Source organism: Dasypus novemcinctus, chromosome 18, assembly GCF_030445035.2.
Source record: "Dasypus novemcinctus isolate mDasNov1 chromosome 18, mDasNov1.1.hap2, whole genome shotgun sequence".
Taxonomy (NCBI): Eukaryota; Metazoa; Chordata; class Mammalia; order Cingulata; family Dasypodidae; genus Dasypus; species Dasypus novemcinctus.
In genome coordinates this window covers 14,336,589-14,349,460 of record NC_080690.1, presented here as the reverse complement: position 1 = coordinate 14,349,460, position 12,872 = coordinate 14,336,589, and the positions used below count along the sequence as shown (strand labels likewise).

The window sequence follows — 12,872 nt, the reverse complement described above, 5'->3', positions numbered from 1 at the left end:
TTCCCCCCCACCCCGGTTGTCTGTTCTCTGTGTCTATTTGCTGAGTCTTCTTTGTCCGCTTCTGTTGTTGTCAACGGCATGGGAATCTGTGTTTCCTTTTTTGTTGCGTCATGTTGTGTCAGTTCTCCATGTGTGCGGCACCATTCCTGGGCAGGCAGCACTTTCTTTCGCGCTGGGTAGCTCTCCTTACGGGGCGCACTCCCCACGCGTGGGGCCCCCCACATGGGGGGCAACCCCGCGTGGCATGGCACTCCCCGCGCGCATCAGCACTGCGCATGGGCCAGCTCCACACGGGTCAAGGAGGCCTAGGGTTTGAACCGCGGACCTCCCATGTGGTAGACGGACGCCCTAACCACTGGGCCAAGTCTGCCACCTGAAGTTCTCTTTCTGACTGCTGCTTCTTTCTGGTGCCTTACTCTGTAATGCTCTGATCAGGCCTAAGGACAGACTGGGGTGAATGAAGAGTAAAGGATTCTATTTGAAAGGCAAATAATAAAAAAAATCCAAGGGGATAATAAGGACCCAGCTGTAAGAAAGTTTCTAAAAAATTCAAAGCAGTAACTAGAGAAGAGGCAAACTATTAGGGCATCAGCAGCAGGGTCCTAGACTGTGGCTGCTACGGAAGCCCTCACCTGGATCCCCGCTACTCTCTAGGGCCTGGGTGGCTGAGAGGCAAAAGGGTTAAACTATATGAAGCCAGTGGCAAAGAAAAAAACCTTCTGACCCACACCCAGACTTCTCGGAAATGACACTTTACAATTCCCCTTCCCTTCTGTCCCACTCCCATGTGGTTTCACTGCATTCCCTGGGAAAAAGATGGTGCCACCTCCCTTCCTGCCTCTTTGCTGCAGCCGTTTCCTTCCTTACACCATTCCTGTGCGGGAGGACAAGGGCAAGGCAGGGGTTAGCCCACCATTTTCACCAGTGTGGGAGTGAGGAAGGCCTGTGGGCTCTCCAAGAAGAACTATTTCACTTAATGGGAATGAGGATTATGCCTTGGGTGGGTGGGAAGAGGAGGGGTGCTTTCCCCGAGGTGCAAACTGCTGTTGCTTTAATTTATATGATCAGATACAGCTGGGGCAAATAATTTATTGACCAATGCAAACAGACTGCTTACATTTCTGGGGCAGAATTTTAAAGGAATGATTAAATACAGCTTCTAACAAAGCCCATATTGATGTTTTTCTTTATGCAGAACCCTGGGAGCTCAACTGAGGCCACAGCTTATTCTCCAGACACTGGTTCCATGTGGGCTCCCAACTAATCACAGCCATGGAGAAGAGAAGTGGAGGCAAAATCAGGACCTGGCATTTAACAAACCAGTGACCTCACCAAAGGCCTGCAGATCGCCTTCCCTGGACTCAGAGACAGGAGCCACACACCCACAAAGTTGCACCCCAACCCCCATCACACCCATCAGGAAAACGTGGCAGGTGTGTGTGTGTGTGCGCGCGCGCGCGTGCACAAAAAAAAACATCTCTCAAACTATTGCACTTGAGATGCAAAGCCCAGGGTACAGAAGGTAAATGTGCCTGTTATGAGTTATTTGGCTAATTGCTGATTGCAGAGTTGGCCTGCTTTTTCAACCTTTGGCATTCTGTTTTTTTCTTTGACCCTCTGCTTTCTTTTTCCTGCCAGGCAGGTCTCTATCTCCTCATGAAAAAGCCTGAAGACGTCAACATAAAATAAAAAATTCTTGTGTACTTCCCAGGTCGAGACTAGGTTAAAGTTCCAGGATATGGGGGTGGTCTCAGTCAGACAAGAAATATTCCTTTACTCTGACATCATCAAGACCTCATTTAAAACAGGTCATGTCTGCTTCTTTCTGCAAATGGGCAGGGTCATTAACCACCTGGATTTAAATGAAACTCATATGAGATGGCTGGCAGACATTTTGAAAACTTCCTCCACCTCCCTCCCAAACTTGTCACTGCTCCCCAACAAGCACGCTAAATTCCCAGCCAGAAGGATAAGGACGCTGGACACAGCTGCAATGCCAGATGTCTCAGTTGTGTCCCAGGAACGTATGCTTTATGGGCCTTTCCTTAGATGAGTCTGAAGTGGGAGGCAAAGTGATTCTTCAGCACTTGGAACTCCTGCCCAGCCCTGACTCCCAAAGCTGTTTCAGGGCGGCACGTGCAACGCCGCCTGCCCACTCAGTCACCAGCGCGAATGTTCTCTGGCCTCCCAGAGTCCACAATCCTGCTAACCTTGAGGGACAACATAATGAGGCTTAGACCTCAACATGCCCCCTCCCACCCCCACCACAGCAGCTCCCACCTCTCCTCAAAAACCTGGGATTCACCAGCATCAGCACCAGCAGTTTTCCCCTTGGTCACATCACCTCTCAACCCAGACTGAAAGAAAAAGCCCTTGGGAAGCAATTATCTGTAGAAGGGAAATCAAAAGAAGGAGATCATTTAAATATGAGCATCAAGATGTCATTTTGCCGAGGCTATGCAATGAACTTCAGCAAAGAGAAATATGTTCCCATGTAGTTTAGTGCAGAAAGCAGAGAACTTTCTTTTTACTGCATGCAGGAAATGGTTTTCATAGATGCTAACCGCAGCTGGGCAATCTGTATAACCACAACATAGTTTCTCTTTACTAAATGGAAGAATTTTTAGCCACTGCCTCACTGACCACCAAAAAGAATTCCCACCCTCATCTCTAAAGCAAGAAAAAACCAGCCTTTATGTGTCTTACATAGAGTCTCATCCCCTTAATCTGCCAACCAGGGGCTGTTAGAACAGCTTTTTCATTCAGAAACATAGGTTGTTCTCCAAGGTTCCTTTCACCCATCCATACTAATGAATGACAGAGGAACCCCTGAACAAGGTATTTTCTGTGCATTCTGTGACCCCCTCAGAGCATGTGCTGTTATGACCATGGTCCACAGTGGGACAGGATGGAAAACATGTGACTATGGGTCATGGCTAGAAAGTTTGAAAGAGGTGCTTCATATACATATATATGGGATAAATAAATTTTTATTAGAGAAGTTATACGGTGTACAGACAAATCATGCATAAAATACAGAGTTCCCATATACCCCCTATTATTAACACCTTGCATTAGTGTGGTATATTTGCTATAATTGACAGAAAATATTTTTATAATTTTACTATTAATCAGTCCATAGTTTAGGGATAACTGTTTGTGCTGTATAGTCTGTGGCATTTTATTTTAAATTTTATTCTAGTAACATACATACCACTTAAAATGTCCCCTTTTGACCACATTCAAATTTATATATTTCAGTGCTGTTAATAATGTTCACAATGTTGTATTTGAGATGACTGGATAAACAAAATGTGGAATGTCCATACAATGAAATATTATTCAGCCATAAAAAGGAATGACATTCTGATGCATGACAACATGGATGGACCTTGAAGACCTCAATCTTGTTGAGTGAGATAAAAAAGACCAATATTTTATGATCTCACTGATATGAAATAATTAGAATAAGCAAACTCATAGATTCAGAATCTAGAATATAGGTTACCAGGGACCAAGGATGGGAATAAGGAATGGAGGGGTAATGCTTAAATTGTTTCTATTTGGGTTGATAGAAAAGTTTCGGTAGGTGGTGATGGTAGCACAACATTGGGACTATGATCAACACAACCAGATTATATATCTGACTGTGATTAACAGGGGAAACTTTAGGACGTATATGTAACTAAAGTGATGTTTTGTTTTAAATGGGAAATTCTTAAACTAATTTTTAAAAATCCAAATTATATGAGTACAGTTATACAAGGCACAAATGCAGGCAAAGTGAATCTGTGTCATTAGAAGTCAGGCCATGGACACATTGTGGGGGGTGAGTATATGAAAAGGGGTACGAGGAGTGGCTTCTCGGGGTCTAGTCATGTGTTTCTTGATCTGGGTGCTGGTTACATGGGAGGGTTCACTCTGAAAAGTCACTGAATTATGCAATAATGATACGTGCATTTTTTTTTAATAGTAAAAAAAAAGACAACAAAGAAAGGAAGGGAGGGAAGGAGGGAGGAAGGAAGGACAGTGTGCTTTAGCAATTCCTGGCTGGTGGCTGACATGGTGGGTAGACTACTAAGCTTTTCAATTCGTCCTTGCATATTAGCCATTTGCTCTGGAAGAGTTAACAAGCACACAGGGGCTCCACTCTCCCCTGCTGGGAGAACAAGGCCAGCGAGCAGCCTGTGAGTCTGTGACTAAGCAGCTCTCCTGGGGTTGCTGCTGTCCCCTCACTGGATGGCTCAGCTGGAAACTCTGCGTGAGTCTGCGTGGACACGCTCATCGTTTCCACTGTCCAGACGAAGGGAGGTGCCTGGGAGCCTCACTTGAGTGATTAGCTGGACGGCACGCAGGCAAAAATATTAAAAACCTAAACACAAAATAAGAGTTTACCTTTAACTATGAAAGCAATGGAAACAATAACCCAAATATATAAGCTACTAATGAATTTGTGTTTTGAAAGAACACTGGAAAATCGGAAGACCAATCATATCTTATTCTCAGCTAATATTTTTGAGAAATAAGCTTTTTTTTTTGAAGTACTGGGGGCTAGGGATTGAAACCAGGACCTCATACGTAGGAAGCTGGCTCTCAACCACTGAGCCACATTGGCTCCCCTGAATTGTTTTTTTTTGTTTGTTTGTTTTGCTTGTTTGGTTTTGTTGTGTTTTTTTTTTGAGGTACTGGGAACTGAATCTGGGACCTTCCATGTGGGAAGCAGGCACTCAACTGCTTGAGCCACATCCGCTCCCCAAAAACAGCTTTCTTAAGACGTAATTCACATAATAGATAATTCACCCATTTAAAGTGTACAATTCAGTGGTTTTTAGTATATTCACCATACCACCACAATCTAATTTTAAAACATTCCATCAACCCAGAAAGAAACCTTGTACCCATTAGCAGTCACTCCTCACCCCACCCCCAGCTCTAGGCAACCACTTATCTACTTTATCTATATATAGATCTGCCTACTCTTTCAGCTAATACTGTCCCTTTAAACCACAAGTTTAAGGCAGAATCTAAGCACTCAGAAGCAACACATCTCTCTCAGTTGGTAACTATTGCAGCCTCCTACAGGAAATATATTTAAACTTTCTTAATTTGCTTTCTATACTGATAGTCATATATAAATTCTTAATGGCCAGAAGAACCAGAAGTCTAGTCTTCAGACAAGAATATTAGACTATCTGAGCATTGCTTATATCACCAGTTCTACTTTAGATCTATTCCTAAAGCAGTGGGGCACAAGAGATTTGCAAAATCAGTACAAAAACCTGCCTCTGGATGGATGGATAGAAAGACAGATAGGGAGTATGATACAGCCAATGTCACAAAATGTTACCAATTGGGTATCTGGGAGTGGAGATGTTGGAATCCTTTGTATGGCGTTTTAAAAAGTTTTTTAAAGATTTATTTTCTTTCTGTCCCCTCCCCTCCCCGCTGTTGTCTGCTTCCTGTGACCATTTGCTGTGTCTTCTTCCATGTCCGTTTGCATTCTTGGCAGTACAGGGAAATTCATCTCTTTTTGTTGCGTCATCTTACTGTATCAGCTCTCCATGTATGCGGTGCCACTCCTGGGTGGGCTGCGCTTTTTTTTTCATGTGGGGCTGCTCTCCTTGCGGGGTGCACTCCTTGCCCATGGCAGTCCTGCGCGTGGGTCTGCTTACCCAGGAGGCCCTGGAGATCGAACCCTGGACCCTCCATATGGTAGGCGGACGCTCTATCAGTTGAGCCACACCCGTTTCCCCCTTTGTATGGGTTTTGTTAATTATTTTTGCAACTGTTCCATTAAGTTGAAATTATTTCAAAATAAAAAGTTAAAAAAACAGAACAAAACCTGCCTGGCCATACAATTTTTTTTTCCTGAAAAAATCCTAGGTAAGTTAATTTCTTTGAGCCTCAAGAAACCATTTAGTATAATGAAGATAATAAATACCTTGAAGAGTGATGATTAAATGAGATATGCATTGACTTAGCCTGTATTTACTGAGTGCCTTCAGCATGCCAGTCCCTTTGTTGGCCCTTGGAGATTCAGCACAGATTTCTTATTCTCATTTAATGCATTTGCAAGAGACAGATATGCAAACAGGTAGTTACATTATGAGAAACCTTTGCTCCACAGGAAGCGCAGAAAGCACTTAAGAATGGAAGTTGGGGAATGCTGCTGAGAGGGTAAGGGGACTCTCCCCGGAGGTGAAGCTCGGATAGAAAAGTCCAAAATGAGGAATCAGCATGTGATGTGTGTGAAAGCACTCAGCACAGTGCCTGGCACACTGCACTCAATGCTTCCTGTCACCCCACCCTTATGTCCTTGTCAAGATGATATCTAGAATCCTGGAAGAAATGAAAATCTTGCTGCTGCTAGGAAAAATGAAGAGATTAGGGATTTAGGACTTGCTTGTTCTAGCTTTTTCTGAAGCTAATTCATCTTTGGCAACTAAACATTTTTAATTTCAGCATTTCTCCCCCACAACCTTTTTCTTTCAAGTGTCACAGAATACATATAAACCTTGCCATCAGTGATATTTAGTGCATTCACAATGTTGTTCAACTATCACTGCTATCTAGTTCCAGAACATTTTCATCACCCCAAAAGGAAACCTGTACTCATTAAACAGTCACTTCCCATTTCCCTCTTCCCCTAGACCTTGGCAACCACCAATCTGCTTTCTTCATGGATTTGCCAACTCAGGATATCATATTTAAGTGGAATCATATACTAACTGTAATCTTTTGTGCCTGGCTTCTTCCACTTAGCACAATGTTTGCAAGGTTCACCCATATTGTTGCATGTATCAGTACCTCATTCCTATTTATGGCTGAATAATATTCCACTGTATGGATAGACCACATTTTGTTGCTCCATTCATCAGCTGATGGACATCTCAGTTGTTTCTACCTTCTGGCTATTGTGAATAGTGCTGCTATGAACTTCTGTATACACATTTTGTTTGAACACCTGTTTTCAATTCTCTGGGATATATATAACCAGGAGTAGAACTGCTTAGCCATATGGTAATTCAAACTTGGTGGTTTTGAAAACTTTCAATAGAAGAAAGGCTGATGCTCTTTAATCTAGAACAGTCTCCTCCCCTGCCTGGGTTTTTTTGGGTATTTTTGTTTTTGAAAACACTAACATTTTTAAAGTATTCAGGTCTGCCACCTTGTAGGATGGCCTTCAACCTGAACTTGTCTGCCTTTTAATGTCAGCTTCTTTGAAGGCATCAGGTAGTCCCCCCACACGCAATCCCTGAACTTTTCATGTTCCACACCTGTTACCTGGGTGACTTCATGCAGTCCCAAGGCTTAAACACAACCTGTATGTTTGAGTCACCTATGACTCCCAAATGCCTCTCTTCAGCCCAGACCTTCCTTCCTAATTCAGCCTTACACCCAGCTGCCAACTGGACACGACCCTCGGATGTCCATTAGACTTCCCCTGCAGGCCTGCTCTGCTGCAGCTGTCCACATCTTCAGGGGAGGGCAACATCTGGCGGCAATGACCTCTCTGACCTCCTCTCCTACTACTGCTCATCCTTTCCACATCAGGTGTGTGACCACCTTATAAACCTTTCTTCAAGCCACTTCTGCTCAAAATTTTCTCCTTCCAGATCTCACCTTGGTTAACTTCCTCACCTCCGTCAAGTCTTTGCTCAAAGCTCAACTTCTCAATAAGGCTTACTATCTTGACCATTCCATTTAATGCTTCCTCCTCACCCTACACTGCTGATTCCTCTACCCTCCTCAGATTTTCATTCCTTTGCAACATTCATTATTTGCTAACATACCATGTAATACGTGATAGGGACATAGAAAACCAGGCAAGCAAAAACTATGTTCATTGTCTAATTTCCTGCTGGAATAACTCCACACGGGTTGGAACCAATCAATGCCCATTTTGTTCACTGATGTAACCCAAGCACTTGGCACAGTGCACATGACAGGTACTCAATAAACATTTGTTAAAAGAATGGATGAGTCTTGGAACACCATATACATACATTATACAGGAAGAAATTCCAGTAAATGACACCTTTTAGAGTGATTCTCTGCACTGGCTAATTGTTGCGAACACCCTTAGCCAGGTTTTCTATGGGGAATTAAGTACTTCGGAGTTAAGTATAGGAAAAGCATTTATCCAGTTCAATAGATGGCAGACATGTTTAAATGGCTATCTGTAGCCTGCAATTTGTCCTTGGCTGGCCTAGGCTCCAACCTGTGAAAGCCTGTAGAAAGCTTGACACTCTAGTCATAAACTGTAACATGGCAGGGTAACAAACACAAGCTGCTGTGTCCTCTCCACATGGAGTCAGAATGTGTCATTCTCTGCACAGAGATGCCACTATCCATCATGGAAGCTCTGAGTGTCCCAAGTTTATGGGGTCTCATTCCGTGGGCTTGATTGGTGGAATCAATGTCCACGTGGTGGAGCTCAATCTCCAGCTGTTCGGGGAGGGCCAGGAGTGGGCTGATATGATGTAGCTCAAAGCCCCAACCCCTAACCACTTGGTTGGTCTTTCTGGAGGCTGCAGGTGTCTCTGGCCACTCCCTGTTATCTCATTAGCATAGGAACTATCAGGCGTGGTCCTGAGCTCACCAAGAACAACAAAAGCCTATCACTGGAAATTCCAAAGATGTAGGGTTACTTCACCAGGAACCAGACACTAAGTCCAGTCACGCTTTTCGTTATACTAGAGGCAGCTAACTTTAAGGTGATATACCTTACTTCGTTATGAGCCCGAAGCAATGCTGGAATCAACTCTGGAAACTAAAATCAACATTGAAAGGACACTTGCATTGGAGCAATTCGCTAAGCCAACTGAACATTTAGCAGAATCTGCCAGAAAGAATTATTCAGGTGTACAGATTGGCTACAGACAGCAAGCTAAACTGCAGCAGAGATGACTATCACTTCCAGCTGTCACACCCAAGGTAAGAGAATTAATTACACAGATGCTAACTTTCTCTCTCATTCAGTGGAAATCTAAGCAGCTACATGGAAAGCTAAGAGAACAAAGAGCCCAGACTTGAGCAGGAGGATGGAAGGGTCCAGAAGGGATATCTCAAGGGCGGGGTTGGGGGTGGGGGAATGTAACTGACAGATTATTTGACATAGTAGAAACAGTATTCAGAGGGGTTCCATAGCTCTGTTGGAGAGTTTGGAAAGGATCTGTGATAGAGACATAGAAAAGCAAACAAACAAACAAATATACAGATACATACATAAAAGGAAAACTAATGATAGCACCCCTGGCCCAAGTGAACAATAGTACCAGAGTTAAAAAGTAACACTGGGAAGCGGACTTGGCCCAATAGATAGGGCGTCTGTCTACCACATGGGAGGTCTGCAGTTCAAACCCAGGGCCTCCTTGACCCAGGTAGAGCTGGCACACACGCAGTGCTGATGAGCGCAAGAAGTGCTGTGCCATGCAGGGGTGTTCCCCGCGTAGGGAAGCCCCATGCGCAAAGAGTGTGCCTCGCAAGGAGAGCCGCCCAGCTCGAAAAAAAGTGCAGCCTGCCCAGGAATGGCGCCGCACACACGGAGAACTGATGCAGCAAGATGAAGCAACAAAGAGAGACACAGATTCCTGTGCCACTGACAACAACAGAAGTGGACAAAGAAGAACACGCAGCAAATGGACACAGAGAACAGACAACTGGGGGGTGGGGTGGGGAGGAAGGGAAGAGAAATAAAGAAAAAAACAAATCTTAAAAAAAAAAAAGTAACACCAAAATTATACTATAATTAAATGGGAAAATGGAAAGCCACCTGGGATGGTAAGGAGCAGAAGTTGATACAAGAGTATTAAATCCTCCTCTTCCATAACAGAAGTTGGTATTTAGAAACTAGAATTAACAGTGGTTAATAATGTCTAAAATAGACATGTCAAGAAATAGCAGCATAATCAAATTATTAGGAAATACAGACAAAATACCAGAAGAAATTGCTAGAAGAATTTAAAGGGATTGCCTCTGGGAAAGCAAGACTCAGGACTGGGCCAGGTGAGCTATAATTTACTTCAAGTACATTTCCACTTTTCAAACTATGTACCTGCATGATTTTAATAACAACAACAAAATCACCAATAATTGATTTTCAAGTACTTTTTACCAGAAAAAGATGAGAAGGGGATTTTTCTGGAAACTTATCAGTCTGGCCATAGTTTCCTTGCATTCTTAACTTTTGAATGTCCTGTATGACCTCTGCTTGAAGTGCTTCTACTGTTTATTCATGATCAAAATCTTCTACATGTGCAATCCTTTCCATAACACCAATGTACCTGAACTCAGCTGGATATGGTGGTGTTCTGTGTAGAGGTTACTTGTTCATTTATTTTATTTTATTTATTTTTTAAAGATTTATTTATTTCTCTCCCCTTCTCGCCCCCTCCACAGCCCCAGTTGTCTGTTCTCTGTGTCTATTTGCTGCGTCTTCTTTTGTCTGCTTCTGTTGTTGTCAGTGGCACAGGAATCTGTGTTTCTTTTGGTTGTGTCATCTTGTTGTGTCAGCTCTCCGTGTGGGCGGCGTCATTCTTAGGCAGGCTGCACTTTCTTTGGCACTGGGCAGCTCTCCTTACGGGGAGGACTCCTTGCGCGTGGGGCTCCACTACGCGGGGGACACCCCTGCGTGGCATGGCACTCCTTGCGTGCATCAGCACTGCATGTGGGCCAGCTCCACATGGGTCAAGGAGGCCCGGGGTTTGAACCATGGACCTCCCATGTGGTAGACGGATGCCCTAACCACTGGGCCAAGTCTGCTTCCCTGTTCATTTATTTTAATCCACTCATTGACTCATTCAAAATGTCTTAAATTCCTACTATGTGCTAGCAACCACATGGAAGCAAGGCAAGAAAAACAGTGTGAACCCGATTCTTGTTCTTATGGAGCTTTATTGCCCCTGACAGTGCCTGAAAAATAACAAGAATGAAATCTTTCCTGCTTCTCCCTCAAATGCCTGTTTTAATGGTTTTGTTTTGTTTCGTTAAGTATTGGGGGTAGTTTCAAGAGACACCCACTTCAGAATCCCCCGAGGTTATTAAATATGCAAATTCCAGGGCCCCTCCTAAATCAGAATCTCTGGAATAGGGCCCTGGGATGTGCATTTCACTAGAGGCACACTAAGGTTCAAGGGTCTCTATTTTTAGAACAAGTGCCTGATGTCTCCCACTGAAAGGCATTCTGGCCAGAAGAGAAACTGAGCAAGCCTTGAGCACTTCATAAGGCGACACTCAATCAGAGTCAGCAGGGCCAAGTCATCTGGTAGCCATGAAGTAGTTTTCAAGCTTGGTGAATGTAAAGATATAGGACGGAAGTGAGGCCGGGGTTGGGGGCAGGGTTTGTCATCTAGGTCTGGTATTGAACTCCTTATTAAGAGGTCAAAATAGACTAGTGCTGTTTCTCCACTGGAAAGCAGGTGAAATTATTTGTTCCCCAGGGAGCATCTGCTGAAATGATGAAACAGATGAACGCTAGCAAAGTCTTCTGCTATCAAATATAAAAGATTTTACAGAAATACGTTTATTTTTCAGGAGATTTTATGTGCCATTAACTTGAATAAAGGTATAAATGGTTTATAATGTTCATAAAATGAAAATGTCACTCATTTTACTAACAGTCAAATCACTGTCCCCATCCCAATGTACAGTGAGACCAGGAAGCACAATTTTGCTATTCTGAAGGGTGCCTCTCAGACAACAAGCCAACTCCTGTGATGATAAAAGGAAGCAAAGTCCAGCTATCAATGGTTGGAAAAAACAGAAAGCGGGCATTCTTACCCATGGGTACTTCCATGGGCAATGGGGCATACGCTGTTGCTGTTCCCACGGGCCTCCTCTTCCCTAAGGCACTGTTCCACCCACTGTGTGGGGGCATCAAGCTTCGAAGGTTGTGGGTTTGAGGAAAAATGAAAGTAGCAGCACTTTCCTGCCTCTGGACCTGCCCCTTTCCAGTCTGGGCCAAATGCAGGCTCTTTCTTTCCCCTGTGCCAGGATTTGTGCATTGGCAGCCGGGGAGAAAGATGAGTTGCCTTTGGGTCTTTGCCATCAGGCCATTTTTTTGGCAAATGCCATACCCCTAATTAAGATACAGAACACTTCCATAATCCCAGAAAGTTCCCTTCCCAACTCCCCACCTGCCAAAAACCACTATTCTGACGTCCATCACCAAAGATTATTTTGTCTTTTCTGGAACTTTATATATTGCAAGGTTACAGGACAAGCATATGCTCACCTGTACCGAAAAATGTCAATGGGTTTCTGTTGTACACTCCCACCAGCAATGTGTTAGAGTTCTGACTGCTTCATATCCTCACCAACAGTAGGAATTGTTAGTCCTTTTCATTTTTGTCTCTAGGGGTGTGAAGTTAAGATCTACATGGTTTCAATTTCCATTTCCCTAAGACTAATGATGATAAATACTATTTTCATGTGCTTATTTATTTGTATTTCTTTGGTAAAATGTCTGTCAATTTTTTTTGGTATTTTAAAAATTGGGTTGGGAGCAGATGTGGCTCAAGTGCCTGCCTCCCACGTGGGGGATCCCAGGTTCAGTTCCTGAAAAAAAAAAAACCATAAAAACAAAACAACAAGCAAAACAAACAAAAACAATTCAGGGAAGCTGATGTGTCTCAGTGGTTAAGCACTAGATTCCCACATACAAGGTCCTGGGTTCAATCCCCAGTCCCCAGTACCTCAAAAAAAAATAATAATAATAATAAATAAATAAATAAAGTAAAATAAAAATTTGGGGGGTTATTTGTCTTTTTATTATTGAGCCATTGTTGTTTACATATTCTGGATACAAATCATTTGTCAGATATGTGTTTGGAAAATACTTTCAGTCTGTGGCTTGCCTATTCATTTTCCTA

General features: G+C 43.4%; 1 protein-coding gene across 3 annotated transcripts in view; it reads right to left on the bottom strand.

Moving 5' to 3' along the window:
- The window catches only part of CFDP1 (craniofacial development protein 1), a 165,954-nt gene that overhangs the window by 36,611 nt on the left and 116,471 nt on the right, over nucleotides 1-12,872 (bottom strand). The window contains exon 6 of one of the 3 annotated variants that reach the window (XM_058279690.2): nucleotides 2,975-4,372. The exons of the other annotated variants lie outside the window; for them this stretch is intronic. Coding sequence (XP_058135673.1) covers nucleotides 4,282-4,372 — 91 coding nt within the window. The 3' untranslated portion in view covers nucleotides 2,975-4,281. Of the gene's footprint in view, nucleotides 1-2,974; nucleotides 4,373-12,872 lie in introns of those variants that run through there. 3 annotated transcript variants of the gene reach the window in all.